Genomic DNA, 14798 nt, shown 5'->3' with positions numbered 1-14798 from the left:
TGGACCAAGAAGCCTAGAGTGTAATCTCTGATTAAAACATGAAGTGGAGACATCACAGAAAAAAATTACACCCTTGGTCAGTCAGAAGGAGATCTTTTTTGTCCATTTCATTACTGGCCCTGGCAGTGTTCCTGTGTCTTGTACAAAATCTCATAGCCACTTCTTCATGCATTTCTCCCTCCCACTAGAGGTTTTCAGGCTGGGATGAGGCAAATGGATCATGTGCCTGCTGAGCCTCAAAGCTGAGTGCTATTTTGCACCAAGATGCAGAGCATGGAAGTGCTTGCACCAGTTCCTGCTGGGAGCTGGAGAGGAAAGAAAATGCTGGTGAGGTTTGGGATGGCACTTGAGCAGTGTGGGAAGTGGTTTCTGTGCCATCATATATACAGTAATAGAAGAAACAAGTTCAGGTGGGAAGGTGAGTTCTTGCTGGCCTGTATGCCAGGCTTCTATGTCTCCATTAGCTGTGTAGCCACTGAACATCCTTAATGTGGCTTTATCATTCTCCATGTGTTGCTTTACTTTCTACTAGCCTGGTTATCTATGCAAAATATCTTCTCATTTCCAGTGATCTGTTTCACCAGCTCTTTACCTTGGGAACTACTGCTACCCATGTATCCATCCATGAATTTATACCTTGTCCCTCCTATAGCTTTGCTGGTTTTGCAGCCCTCTACAGTCACCACGTTCTTCAGCCTCATTTAAGAACAATCCCAATGGCTTTGATGCAGAAGTCATTCATGTCCTGAATAGAAAATCTCTCCATCTAACTGACCCTGCAGAGAAGGCCTTTTCTACCTGTGGGTTTCCTCCAGGGGAATCCTAGACAGAGTGATGGCTGTACTGGCTTTGGAGGTCCCTCAGAGAAAGGTAGGCACCAGTGTTTGGGACTTGGCTAGAGACGGTTGTTCTGCATGGATCCTCATCCTGGCTTTGCTTTAGAGGTTGAGGCTGAGAGAAAGAAGAGGTAGCATGTGCTGCTGGTGTACAGGAGTCAGCTGGAGGGCCTGCCTCCCTACTCCTCTCTGCTACGTCAATAGTATCACTGTCCTGCAGGTCTGGTGGGTCAGGAAATTCAGTGTCCAGCTGGCACAGGGACTCATCAGGTTGTAAAGCTGCTTTGTCCATCACCACCTCATCCTGTTTCAGAGCTGCTGTTGGTAAGGTGCCTTCACTTGAACGGAGAGCTACAGACATAACCGTGTCCCCCTGGGCTTCACCTTCTGTCTCATTCACAAAGGAGCTGTTTTGGAAGCCCTGGCTTGCCTTGATACAGTGAAGAAAGTCTTGGGACAACACAGGCATGTCCTCTGCCAGTGTGCAGAGGTCTGGGGAGGGGAGAGCACGGTAAGACTGGCCATCCTCGCTGCCACTACCCTCCTGGGTGAAAGGCTCATAGGTGAAGTAGACCTGACAGGGCTCAATCTCAAAGGAGTTGGGAAGATGGAAGAAGAAGTAGCCTTGGTTGGTGAAGCAGCTGGATACAGAGTGCCCACTGGTTTCTTTGGGAGGATCAGGAGCCAAGGTTCCCTTGCAAAGTAGAAACTGGGATTCCTGGTCAGTCTTCTGTATCACCTCCAGCATGGAGATCTCTGGGGTTGTGCTGTTCACACAGTAGGAAGATGTGGAGAATGGGGAGGAGAGCCATTTCTGATGGGGAAGAAACACAGGACAGAGACTCAGTGAGGAACCAAAGGTTTCTTCTCCTGGGCACTCACGGCAGTTGTGTGACCTTTTCTCTCTCCAAGCAAGAGCTCCTGGAGACTGTGGGGAGGAAAACTCACATTCATGATGTCTCATCTGCAGGATTTTCAGAGAGACTGTGTCTTTCTGTCACTTTGAAATAAGGAGCAGATCTTGCAAACCTATGCTTTGAGATTTTTTGGGGGTGGAATGGAAGATGGAGGGATAAAGTGAAAGGAAGCAAAGTATTGGAAGACTGTAAGATGAAGTGAAGGTGGAAACGTTGAAAGCAGTACTGAGATGTGTCTCATGCAATCTATTCCTAGGTGCTGAACCAGTATCTGGTACATGGCCCTCAGCAGATTTCTCATCTAAAGTGCTCTTCCAGCCCCCTTGAGCCTAGATTTCCTTGCTCTCTCTGACTGACATGCTGCAGTGCATTATTATCCATTGAAGCAACCTGGTTTTGATAACAGTCAATTGCCTTTATGGCCACTAAAGCAACTTCTTTTTCTATTTCTGCACTGAGAAAGTATCTTCAGTGTCTGCTGCACCCCCCTGCCCCCTTATTCTGCACTCTCTCCCTGTAATTATAAGCTTTCTGAGGCTTTTTACACTCGGGATTTTCCAAAGCTTTGCCGTCCTCTGGACCCTCTGCAGTTTTTTTGCCCCTTGGCATCACCTCCCACGGCTTGGATTTGACACTGCCTTTAATACTGCACAGAATGGTAATTGTCTCCTTGCAGCTACCCATATGCACAGAGAGATTAGGAGAAGGGAGAGAGTGAGGGTGGAGAAAGAAGGGAAAGAGACAACAGGAATGCAGAAGACAGATAAGTACCATCCAGCGTAATGACAATTCACATTAGGAGGGGAGGAAAGGCTCGCAGCCAGGAGGATGGGAGTGCAATAGGGAATCAAAGGAAATGCTGAGCAGCCCAGGGAAGCCTGGTAGGGACCAAGGTAGTGTAGAAAGGGGATCTGAGAGGTCAAGCTCTCTCTCAGAAGTCCCTTCTTTTCTCTCAGGCTTCCCATCAGGGAAGCAGGGTGCTGAGGTTTTAGTGGTTTGCCATTTCTCAGTTCTGTAATTAGAGAACTCTTAGCCGAGTGCCAGGCTTTAGAAGGTCAGAAAATAAAACTTGAACAGAGAAAAACTGAGCAGCTGATGCTACAGGCACATGTTGGTCTGACAACTGGCTGTCCATCCCACACATGTGCAGCCAGACTCTGCCTCCCCTCATTTCTCCCTCAGAATTGCATGGCCCCATCCCCAGTCCCATACCTGAATGTCACCTCCATGAACCGAAATGAGTGGGGGAAAGAACTTCTCAGGGTCTGGGATGTGAATTTTCAGGATCTTCTTAAACCTTGAGAAAAGAGAACAAGAAGGAGGAATAAAGCAGGACCTGATCTTGACCCCTCTGTAACTGTGGTGGAGGTAGGAAAGAGCACCACAGCTTATGCTACCCTGATGTGGGGGAAAGGTAAAATAGGAACAAGTCTGAGCCATCTCCTTGCTCTTAAGTGAGCTACTGAAATACAGTCACTGAGGGATGAGACACAGAGAGATTAAGTGGTTAACTGTGGCATTGGAAAACACACTGCCCTCAGCTTCTTCCCTAGGGAAGCACAATCAACAGCTCACTGGTTTCTTCCCTGCCTTGGCTGGTCACCTCAACCTCTCCACCTACCTCCTTAAGCCCCTGTCCTGATGGCAAGCTGGGCAGGTCTCCCTTGCTTCTAAGCTGCAGCTGCTGTGAGCTGTCCAAGCTTTTTTTGTTGCCACCATGGGGACTCAGAGGACCACATGGCCTGAGTGGGATCATCACTGGCAAGGCTGCCCTGTTAGCAAGATGCTGCATGGTATAGCTAGGACACACTGGCTGTGCAAGGCACCCAAGTATGCCTTGCAGTCTTGAGGCCTTCACTTAACTGGAACCAGTGTGTTGTCATCCTGAGGCAGAATGAAGTTATCTAACCTGCTTCTCAGTCCCTCAGAGACATTGGCTGATCCTGTCAGCTCTTTTCTGAAGCTTTGCTGTGGGATGCTCTGAGGAAAGACCCTCATGACCTCTGGAGGCAATGCATGTACTCTCTGAAGCATCAGAATTTGCTAGTTCTTGCATATAAACTACCTTACCTCACTGCAGATGCTATTTTTATTCATGCATGTCTAATCCTTCCTTGGATCTTACCTCAGCATTATCCTCCATCCAGTTCCCCTAGGTTAATTATACTCCATGGAGAAAGGAGTCTTTTTCATCTCTCTCTGTGCCACATAGCTAGCACTTCCTTACCTTTAGGTTATGACTCAAGGTAAAAAACAGTGACCAGTGACTTTCTCAGTACCTCTCTGGTATCTATCTTCAACATACTTCTCCTTCTTTGCTTACAGAGAAGCCATCCAGCCTCTGCTGCCTCTTTCCTGAGAATATCTCTCCTGGCCCCCTGTCACAAACCTCAGCACTCTGCCTCCTTCTTCCTGTCCTGAGATGAGAAAACCTGTGGCCATTCCTAACCTTGCCATGATGGAAGGTCACCCTCTATTACTGCACAGGGTAACATTGTGAGACACTTTTAGTCCTGAGTAGAAGTAGTGTCTGGGTAGAAAAGCTGGTGAAGAGGTCTTTAAAGCATCATATAGATGTTTACCAGCATGTGATGAGACACTTTAGGAGTGCACAGACCAGGGAGAGGAAGAATTGTGCTTCTCACTCAGGAATTTTGCCTACAGACCAAATATCATCTGAGCCCTTGCTGAAGTGTTTAAATGAGAACATAGTGGTACCTAGGCTTCCTTGTTCCTCTCTACTGAGAGAGTGCTCAACCCAGTGGCATGCTGCTGGAGAGGAAATTTTGGTGCATCCGTGCCAGGGAACACCAATTTAACCCCTGGGCAACAGAACTATTGAGGCAGCTGGTTTTAATTCAGCCAAGGTATGGCCCCAGGTCACAGGAGCAAGGCACAATGTGATGATGGTGGTGAAACCACATCATCTTGGGGGGGTGATATGTCCCCCCAGAAAAATGTCAAGAGATTGAGCTATAAATCATGTTTTAAAGTGACTTTTTACCCTGAATAATGCCAAGCAAAAAATTACCCAGGTTTGAGAAGACACACAGGATACAGGAGAGGAAAAGGAAGGAAAACTTGATTCTCATTTACCATTTCAGGGTCCGTAAGTTAATGAGGAAGGCAGTCCCAATGACCACAAAGATGCAGGTGCTCACTACAAGAACTGGCAGGACTGTCCTGGATGTTTCTACAAGATGAAAGAGAACAAGGGAGTTGCTGTGAAAATTTAGCCAGGGTTCTGTAGGCAGGAGCTGCAGCCCTTCCATGGCTGTTAAAGGTGAGCAAAATGGGCCTTTATTATAATTTTATATGATATTGCAGTATTATAATGCAATGATATATTACAAACAGAGAACATAGCACAAGATAATTGTATTTTATTGTTATTAATCATACAGGTCAGGGAATGGAATGGAATGGAATGGAATAGAATAGAATTAACCAGGTTGGAAAAGACCATCGAGTCCAACCTACCATCACCCAACACTATCTAATCAACTAAACCATGGCACCAAGAGCCCCATCCAGTCTCTTCCTAAACACCTCCAGTGATGGTGACTCCACCACCTCCCCAGGCAGCCCAACGGCCAATCACTCTTTCTGTGAAGAACTTCTTCCTAACATCCAGCCTAATCCTCCCTTGGTGCAGCTTGAGACTGTGTCCTCTTGTTCTGCTGTGTCGCTTAGGATGCCTTTGAGACGATACAAGTTTCAGAGTCTACTTGACATTGCTCAGTAGATGTTTTGTGCTGAACAGCTTGAACTCCCTGTTCACAACTGCACCACAGCTGGAGGTTGCCACAGATGAAGTACCACAGCCTACTGGTTAAAGTGTTTAGCAACCTGTCTTGTTGCGAAGGAAAGCAAGGAGTCCTAAATTCAGCTTAAGTGGAACTGGGGGGCTTGAAACAGCATTATGAGTCATCTGGAGAGACATAGGATTCCTGGGTCTCTGAGGAGGACCAAGGATGGAGAAGGTTAGGAATCAAGGGGCTGGCTTCTTTCTTTGGAGAGGTGTAGGGAAGTTTTAAGAGGCTAGGAGAGTAACAGCTTTCTACCATATTGAAGTACTTGGAAGGTAGGGTCAGGGAAAAAAGACTGACTTTCCACATTGCCAGTGCTGCCAGTACTCCTCAGGCTTGTCTGGCATCATCTCAAACTTTTCTTAGTCTCTTTCATATACATCTCCCTAGCATTCATTTGCTTGGTCTTGTCTCCTCTGCCTGCTCCTTCACCTCCCTCCCTCCCTAGCGTCCCTTGGTCTGGGCCTGCAGAGCCTCTTTGGAGTAGTTGTGAGGGAGCAGAATGAAATAAAAGACAGAGGATACATTTTTAGGACATTCTTTCTTTGCCTGTCCTTGAGAGGCTGCTCAGATCAGTTTGTCTCTTCTGCCTCTGGTACCCTGGTTATCTTTGGGCCTTGGTTGCTATGACAACTGGTTGCGGCTGTATCCTATTCATTGACATCACATGCTGTCAAAATTTGATCGCCACAGCAACACAGTGCCCTTTCTAAACATAGCTCCTCTGTTTATACCAGCACCAGGCACAACAGGGAGGGGCTGAGCAGGGGCAGAGAGGGGGTGACACAAGAAGGAACAACCTCTATCTGCTTATTTTTCAGAAAAGAAATGACAGGGGCCACAACCAATGACTCACTGAACAGACTTGCTCAGGGCGCCCATCTTTCAAGGCTGGAGGAGTCCCCCACGCTGTGCTTCACAGCAATGACTGATGGAAGTCTCAGCAGACCCTTTTGGGAAGGACTTAACATGCATGTAAGTCTTTTCCATTCTCAGTGAGACTTTGCTTCCTAGGCTCAGGTGTCCTTTGGTTCAGGAGCTGAGTACTCTGTTTCACTACATTTCACCGATCAATGACTTGGATGGACTGGGTCATTTTAGAAAGCTGGATTTAAGTTCCTTAATGGGTCACATTAACACCTGGCAAAATGCCAGTCCTGGCCACTGCTTCGGCAGGCCAAACACTTGGCCTTACTGCTCCGGGAAAGCAGTCCCTGATTTACATCTTGTGGATTTTGCCTGACTTCTTGAAGTGAGAAAGCCTGCGTTAAGGTCAGGAGCCTTTGCCCTTAAGCCATGATGAGCTAGCCTGACCTAATGTATTAGGAAGGACGGGTTGTTTCCAGCCTTTCTATTGCTCTTTGGTCAGCATAATCCTCTCTACCCATCTTACTCCAGCTTCTCAGCCTGCTGTGGCTCTGTTATGCTGTTTTCCCTCCCCTCCAAGTCAAACTGCCCGACTTTGATGTTTACCTTCAGCATGCGTGCTCCACAGTATTGTCTCACTCCAGTCACTCCAGACGCCTTTGCAGGTACTTGAGGCACTTGGCCTTGCACGAACAGCTGCCTCATATTTGGAGTTGGGTGAGAGGCTCTCAAACACCACCCACATCTGGTCCTGTAAAATGGTGAAGTTCCTGGCCTCCTGGGAGTAAGGCACAATTAAAGCATCGTCAATAACCTGGCTTACAGCCACACATACCCATCTCTCCCAAGGTTCTTGTCCTAAGAGAGGACTTTACTCAGATTCTTACAGCTCGTGCACTGCTCGTCCACCCTGGTGGAAAACTCTTCTTTGCTTTGTTGGGGTTTTTTTTGGTGTTGGTTTGGTTTTAGTAATTTTTTAAAATGATTTTATTTCATTTTATTTTACTTTATCCCTTTCAGGTCTGTCTTGGAGCTATGTGGGTTTCTTTGTGAAAGCAAAAGTTCTGGGTGAGGTAAAGAAGACCAGGTTCATATGGTGACAGGTCCCAATACCAACCTCTGTACTCACCTCCCAGGACTGACTCGTGGTTCGGTACCGCACTTGATATTCCCTCTCCCCCTCCAAATAGTGAGAAGAAATGTTCAGGCTCCATGTTAGGTTGTAGGTGTTTTCATTTCTGCTAACCAGATGAAGATTTCCTGGAGGCCTCAGTTTTACTGGAAAGAGAGAAGGAGCGGGACTGGTACTCTCCGCAGTGTCACAGAATCACCAAGGTTGGAAGAGACCTCAAAGATCATCAAGTCCAACCTGTCACAGACCTCATGACTAAACCATGGAGCCAAGTGCCATGTCCAGTCCCCTCTTGAACACCTCCAGGGATGTCTGTCCATCACAGGACTCCACTGCAAAGCTCACTGCAGCAGTGGTGTCCTGACTGTGCTCTCGGATTCCAGTCAGCCACAGCCACACAAGATGGTTGTGAGCTCCCTGTCACTGTTCCTCCTTCTTCCCCACTGTTGCTGACAGCAAAAGGCCTATTGTCTCCACTCTACATTAAAGGCAGCCCCTGCTGTGAGCCTGTGAGAATGGCTTCCACAATCAGTGCAATCAAACATGTCCATGCATCCTGTCTCATAGGGGTGATCCACAAGGCAATTCTAGGGACAGGAATGGAGCATTTGTGGGAGACAGCTGCTTCCCAACTGCTCTTTCAGAGAGCTACAGCCACAAGGGACAGAGTTACACAGACTGTGTGGGGAGGAAAAATGACCTATCTTTTGTGGGGAAGCTTCAGAGACTTCAAGCCAGCTGAGTACTCACTGTTTGCAAGTGGTCTGAAATCTTCTATTTGCACAGCTATAGACTGATCCTCTCCTGTCTGGCAGTGGACAGACATGGTAAGACGGTCGGCGGCAGTGAAGCATTGAGTCTGCAAGGAAAGTTTACCATCAGTGACACTGCAGCCCCATCAGTAAACATTCAGATTTCTAAACATTGCCTATGTATAAGAGGTTCAAGAATACATGAAAATAAGGATGGGTAACGTTTGTGGCTGAAAAGCAGAGGCCTCACTGGTGAGCGAGGAACCAAAGATTTCATAGAATCATAGAATGTATCACGTTGGAAGGCACACTTGAAGGTCATCTTGTCCAAACCCCCTGCAGTGAGCAGCTAGCTCCCCAACTAGATCAGGTTGCTCAGGGCTCCATCAAGTCTAATCTTTCACATCTTCAGTGATGGAGCCTTTACCACCTCTCTTGGCACCCTGTTCTAGTATTTCACCATTGTCATTATAAAGAACTTCCTCCTAATGCCCATCCTAAATCTACCCTGCTCTAGATTTACACTTCATGTGCTTGGAATGGTTGTTCATTGGCAAGAAGGACACAAAATATTGTGACATGCTTGCTTGCTTTCTAGGATTGCTGTATGTGCTGTCTAAGCAGGAAAGTATTACCCATGCTTTCTATGGGTGACATTTGTTGAGTCAAACCCTTTCTACCAAAGTACTCTGTGTTCACTAGCAAGACTGAGATGATGATAGTATTAAATGCAACTCTTGAAATGCAATGCTATTAAAAGGACACCTGCATCATGCAGTATTAAATATGCAATAGGGAAATTAGCCTGATTAGAATGAAAAGACATCGGAGCCATTTACCAACCCTGCAATTTGTCTCTGCACTTGATGTGCAAATGTAAGAAAGCTTTTCTGTCATTAGAGCTGGTTGTGACTTAATCAATAAGGAGAATTAGCTCATATTTGGGTGAGGGTTTTTTTTTCTGGAAGCACAAGGACTGTAGTAACCCTGGATATGACCAAAGGACTAAACAACTAAGCTAGTGAAAGACCTAGAGAATAAGTCCTATGAAGAGCAGCTGAGGGAATTGGGGCTGTCTCATTTGAGGAAGAGGAGGCTGAGGAGAGACTTTATCACCTTCTACAACTACCTGAACAAACAAAATAGGTAGGTGCTGGTCTCTTCTCACAGGTAGTTCTCACTGGAACAGGTTGCCCAGGGAGGTGGTGGAAGCCTCATCCCTGGCGGTTTTTGCAGCCAGGCTGGATGTGGCCCTGAGCAACCTGATCTAGTGTGAGGTGCCCCTGCCCATGGCAGAGGGGTTGGAACTAGATGATCCTTGAGGTGCCTTCCAACTCTAACAATTCTATGATTCTATAATTCTAATTAGTGATATAATAAGAGGGAACAGCCTCAAGCTGCACCAGGGGAGGTTTAGACTAGATATTAAGAAATTTTCTTTGTCTGAAAGAATAGTCAAGCAATGGAACAGGCTGCCCAGGGAGGTAGTGGAGGCCCTACCCCTGGAGACAGTCCAGATTAAACTTGATGAATCCCTGAGCAGCCTGATCTAGTTGGGGATGTCCCTGCTCACTGCAGGAGGGTTGGACAAGATGACCATGAAGGGTCCCTTCCAACATCTCTGAATGTGTTTAAAGGTCTTCTAGATGTGGCATTTATCAACATAGTTTAGCGGTGAACTTGGTGGGGTAGGGTTAATGATTGGACCTGGTGATCTCAAGGGTCTTTTCCAACCTGAATGATTCTACAATTCTGTGAAATATGTAGTGAGTCTATACAAGGAATGATTCAAATAAAGAATCATAGCTAAAGGGTTTGTATCACCATTAGCTCCAGGGTTGTGTTGCTGTTGCATCTTGCATTTGACACATCTAACCAAACCTCACAGTAGTTAATGATCTGGAAAATGGTACTGCTCTCTTCAAGAAAAATGAAGCCAAGAGGTGATCTCAGAGCTGGTGGTGATGTCCATCCCTCCTCAGAGGAAGGGATTAAGGCCAAATACAGGTAACTGAGTTATGGGATACTGCATATGATCCATCTGACCTGCACCCCTTTTACGTGTGTCTGGTCAACATGGCCCAGACCACAACGAAGCAAGTCCTCCCTGCAGGGGAACCCACAGAGGTGATGTGTATCAACAACACACAACATCAAGCCCAGCTCTGTAACTGGAGTCAGGGGTTAAGGTTGGGGTTTTTATCCTGCTCCTGAGCGTCATGCTGTTTGTACCCCCAAAATCCACATACAAATCCTTACCACCTTGTCACTAGCCAGAACATTCCAGATGATTTACTCACGTTACTGTTTTTGCTGAAGGTCTTGATGCATCTCCTCAGTCCTGTTGTGCGTTCTGCCTTGGGTAATTCACAGTGCTCCTTGAGTTCTTCAAGTAAGGGAGAAAACCTGTCTTAAGCAGGAGAACTCAGTGAGCTGGGGAGGCTGTTTTGTATTTAGTCATAATTTATACACCACCAAAGGCCTTTCAAAGTATTTTGCATCCTAACAGATTTGCTGAGCAGGTTACAAGAAGGATGTAATCTCACTTTCTCTCCAAATGGGATGTGCTCATAAGTGGAGAGTCAATGCATCCCAGTAATTTCAAGCCAAAGATAACAGTAGGTTTCCAGTTTTCAAGTCTTCACAAAACCCTCTTGCTACCTCTTCTTCCTGTTGATATCAGAGGGTTGTGCAGAGCCCAAGCACACCTGCTGCCCACAAGTGCACCAACATGAGCCTGGAAGACAGGTGTCTCTTTCAGCCCCTCTGGGTTTTACAAGTTTCCTTCAAGCCTCTGACAGTCCTGTAAGATCTCAGATACTGAGAGGGATGTGTATTCTGAACCAGGTCACATCCCAGTCAACCAAGACCATATGTTACACTTGGCAGCACTGTGCCAAGACCTCTTCTACTCTGACAAGGGTGGCTGGACAGCAGAAGCTGGACTATGGCACAGGGGTGACAGTGTGAGAGAGTATCCATGGGGTTGTAGGTGAGGGTGTTTCAGACTGAGCTGTCTGCTCCAGCCTTGAGAGGTGATGTCCTAGACCCCTGGACAGACAAAGGCACAGTTCCAAACTCACACCAAATTCAAGCCCCAGGCTCTGTGATTTACATCCATGAAGCAACATATATGTTTTGGCTCCCTAGGTCCACGCACCAGGCCTCTGAACCTGTTTGCCCATCTGACCCCCCCTTGGAGGTGTCTCTATGGCAGTCACAAGCAACCCACCCCTTCTTCTTGTGACAGGCACCCAGGGAAGCCCTGGGTTAGGGTGGTAACTGTTAGCTGGGGATGTCACACACAGAGACCACAGAGACTTAGTCAGTCCTCACTGCAGTGCCAGCCACGCACCTACCCCTCTGCTGGGAGATGTGTGGGAAAGGCAAGCGTCATGAACTAAGAGAGATTAAATGTCCAGGGAACATAAGACAAACAATACTTTCCTTCATTTATGGTCGTGCAGGGTGCAACATCCCAGCTGATCCTAGCCTCTGTATAACTTTAATTCCACCTTCCTCCACCCCCACCTCTAAGCATCCTCCTTTTCCATTGCAAATATCTCAGTCCAGAGGGTGGCTACCAAGGAAGAGATTTTTTTTTTTTTTAAAATTAAGGCAAAGCCTTAGAGCTGGAAGATGAGCTGTGCTAGGCACTTTGAAACTGTCAGATGACAGATTGAAACAGTGGCCAGCATCTCAGCCAACACGGGGTCAGAGACAGCATACAAGGCAAAGACCTTCGGCTCTGTGACTGCTGTACATCTGGCCTGGGGAGGGAACACCTGCATCTTTGTTAGGTGGCAAACTTTCCAGGACAGTTTTTATTCAAAGCATTGGCATTCCTCAACCTCTCCAGTCACCCACCTGCCACATAAATTGAACTTGGATACAATCTCCAGTTGACATGGTGCTTCAACCAGGTCCCTGCTTGGCTTCCAGTCACAGAACAGAGCTGCCCGTGAGTCATACCAGCAAGTCAGGCTGGAGACACCTGCCAGAAGAGAAGAGATGGACAACAGTGTGGCTGAATTAATAATGATACTTGCCATCAGCCACCACCCTGAACAGTTCTGCCTCATCACAAATTACAGATAGACTCCTCTTGGAGTCATTTCCTCCAAGTGGAAAGGCAGAGACACTCACTTCTCTATGTCCTTGGAGATCGATGTGCTCATAAGAGATCTGTAGCTATTGCAGTGTCCTCTGGCTGTATGTTACAACATGAACACTGCACAGCAGTGCACCATGGCACACAGAGTCTTTTATCTGAACTCCTCTCCCTGCTCACCCAGGTGGCATTGGTGAAGGGAATAATTTCTTACCTTGTGCTGAGTCTGATGCTTGTGAGAGAGGTGTGATGCTGAACAGCCAGAGGTAACACAGAGACAGCAAAGAAGGCTTCATCTGTGCTGGTGGCACACTGAAAAAGAGAAGAAGCCCCCCCAATATAACTCAGCAATGCAAATTAGGAAGGTGTCATCTCAGGGGAGGTATCCGCTGTCCTAGGGCAGAGCTCAAAGGCAGTGACAATCTTCCAGGCTCAGAAGTTCATCCCGCTTCCACTCCAGGGTCTGTGCTTGCCCCTCAGCACTTCACTGCTTTTCTGCCTTGTGTGCTTTGCTCAGCACTGAAACCATTCTCTGTGCAGCACGGATCGTCTGTTTGCAGGAGTAATGCCTTCTGGAAGTGGATGTATGGGTGCACAGCATCGTGTGTGTGTTGGTTCAGGCTGCTTGCTGACTCAGGTAGAGAGTGCTGCCTTGGTCTCTTGTGCTTTGAAGAGCTTCTTCTTTTGGTAAGCCTTAGGGCTGAAATAACTAGGCGCTTGCTGAGTAAGGGGGGTTTCTGTCTGCAACTAACAAAAGGCAGTTGCAGAGCTCATGGCTTAGGAGGTAGATTTTGAGTGGCTTGTATGGGACAGAAGGGGAAACCAGGGAGAAGGAGTTTCCCAGGTTCTGGAAAGTCGAGAATTTACTATATCACAAAATATCACACAAACCATGCACCACCCTCAACAACTACAGCCTGCTCTGCTTTTAGATGTAGCAGAAAATTTAGACTTTGTAACTAGGAAATTCTGCAGCACCCCTTATCTACCTGTGGCACCCAGGGAGACTCCTTATCATATTAAGCCCGAAGAGCCATGCTCCACATTAGACAGAGTGGGCTTGTGGGCTTCTCATCCAAGCCTCCCCCTCTCCCCCCTCTCCACCTAGATGCCTGTACCTTGAGGTGTGCCTCTGGCAACAGTAGAAGGGATCATCCTCACCTCTTAGCAAGTCTGGAGCACAGGCAGGGCTGAGCAAAACGAGGCAAAGTCCCAGTGGACCTTGCTGAGACTGCCAGGGGTGCAAGAAGAGAAGCTTTAGAAAGGGCTGGCATGAGGCATATTGTCAGTTCCCGTTGTGATAAAAGATTAGGTTCAGATGAAGGAAAACATGACGACAATGCATTAACAGACAAAGAGGAGAGAGAAAGGGAAAGAAAGCAGGCGGTGTGGTTGTGAGATGTGGAGTATGATTTGAGAGGACTGTGGAGAGACAGAGAGATAAATACATGCTCAGCCCTTCCCAGCGGTGAGATTCAGTTTGTCAGACTGAAACTCCTTCCAGTATGCTTTTCAGATCAGCCACCCCCGTGCAGGAGAGAGCTGGCATCACCACTTTACCTTCCAGCTCCAGGCACTGAATGGTCCAGATGAAGGGAGTCCCTGGAGACCAGGTTGAGGGGCTGGATAGAAGCAGGTGCTGGATGGGGAAGGGAGAAAGGGAGAGGGCTGGAGGTGGATATCCCGGCTCAGAGCATGTCCAAGTGTCAGCCAGCGCTGCTGGCACAAGAAGAAAGGTGCCTCCAGCCCAACAGTTCTGCTGTGGAGCCGTTCCTCTCCTACGTGCTTGGTCTCTGTCTTCTCCCTCTCACCTTTGCACAGGAAGCTGCTGCTTGCTTGCCTTGTCAGACTGAGACGAGGCCCAGAAGTATCGAAAGGGCTAGCGAGGCCGAGAATAAAAAGCCCCAAACCACGTCCTACTTCCTGCTGGTAAAGCAATAGGTGCAGAAACAAGGGTGGAGGGATCAGGTGTTATCTTGCAGTGCTCAGATATACTGGGATCAGTTTGTGGCTATTGCTTGGAAGCAAAAGAGAGAGAGAGAAGGACCTGTCCTCTTAGGACAGTGGGTCCATAGTCTTCTCTTCTGTACACCCACACAGATCATTTATATTGTTCTCAGGGTCTGCACTTGTGCTCAGATTACTTTGAAACTAGGGGTAGGAGTCAGTCTGCAGTGGAAATACTGTGGACCACTTTGTGCAGAATAACTCAGGTCATTGACCTAAGCACCACCAGAATGAAACCAGCCTCCTCATCAGTGCCCCAGTTTCAGAGGATCCATTCTGGGTTAGAGCGGGAGTGGAATGAGGGCAGTGCCGAGCGTGAGCAAGCTTGAGGCACAACCCTCATGCTTGGAAATGGAGTGACACCACA

The 14798-nt window shown here is 47.5% G+C and overlaps 1 protein-coding gene across 1 annotated transcript; it reads right to left on the bottom strand.

The window, feature by feature from the left end:
- Positions 1–663: 663 nt before the first annotated feature.
- On the bottom strand, positions 664–12756 carry IL2RB (interleukin 2 receptor subunit beta). The gene is made up of 9 exons (XM_054167940.1): positions 12639–12756; positions 12185–12307; positions 10614–10723; positions 8312–8420; positions 7559–7707; positions 7036–7207; positions 4850–4946; positions 2966–3050; positions 664–1650 (listed from the first exon to the last, which is right to left on the bottom strand). The coding sequence occupies exons 1-9, from the start codon at positions 12718–12720 to the stop codon at positions 823–825; spliced, it is 1755 nt and encodes a 584-aa protein (XP_054023915.1). The 5' UTR covers positions 12721–12756; the 3' UTR covers positions 664–822.
- Positions 12757–14798: the final 2042 nt, after the last annotated feature.

Source organism: Dryobates pubescens, chromosome 15 (genome assembly GCF_014839835.1).
Source record: "Dryobates pubescens isolate bDryPub1 chromosome 15, bDryPub1.pri, whole genome shotgun sequence".
Lineage (NCBI taxonomy): Eukaryota > Metazoa > Chordata > Aves > Piciformes > Picidae > Dryobates > Dryobates pubescens.
Note: the sequence above shows the minus strand (reverse complement) of the source record. Positions and strands in the feature narration are given on the sequence as shown.

What these genes read in the sequence shown, in the direction of transcription:
- IL2RB (XM_054167940.1), bottom strand. Translation starts at nt 12,720, where the DNA reads ATGAAGCCTTCTTTGCTGTCTCTGTGTTACCTCTGGCTGTTCAGCATC. An exon ending in CCTTCAGCAAAAACAGTAAC is followed by an intron (nt 8,421 to 10,613) that starts GTGAGTAAATCA and finishes CTTTCCTTGCAG; the next exon opens with ACTCAATGCTTCACTGCCGC. An exon ending in AACTTACGGACCCTGAAATG is followed by an intron (nt 3,051 to 4,849) that starts GTAAATGAGAAT and finishes TCTTTTCTCAAG; the next exon opens with GTTTAAGAAGATCCTGAAAA.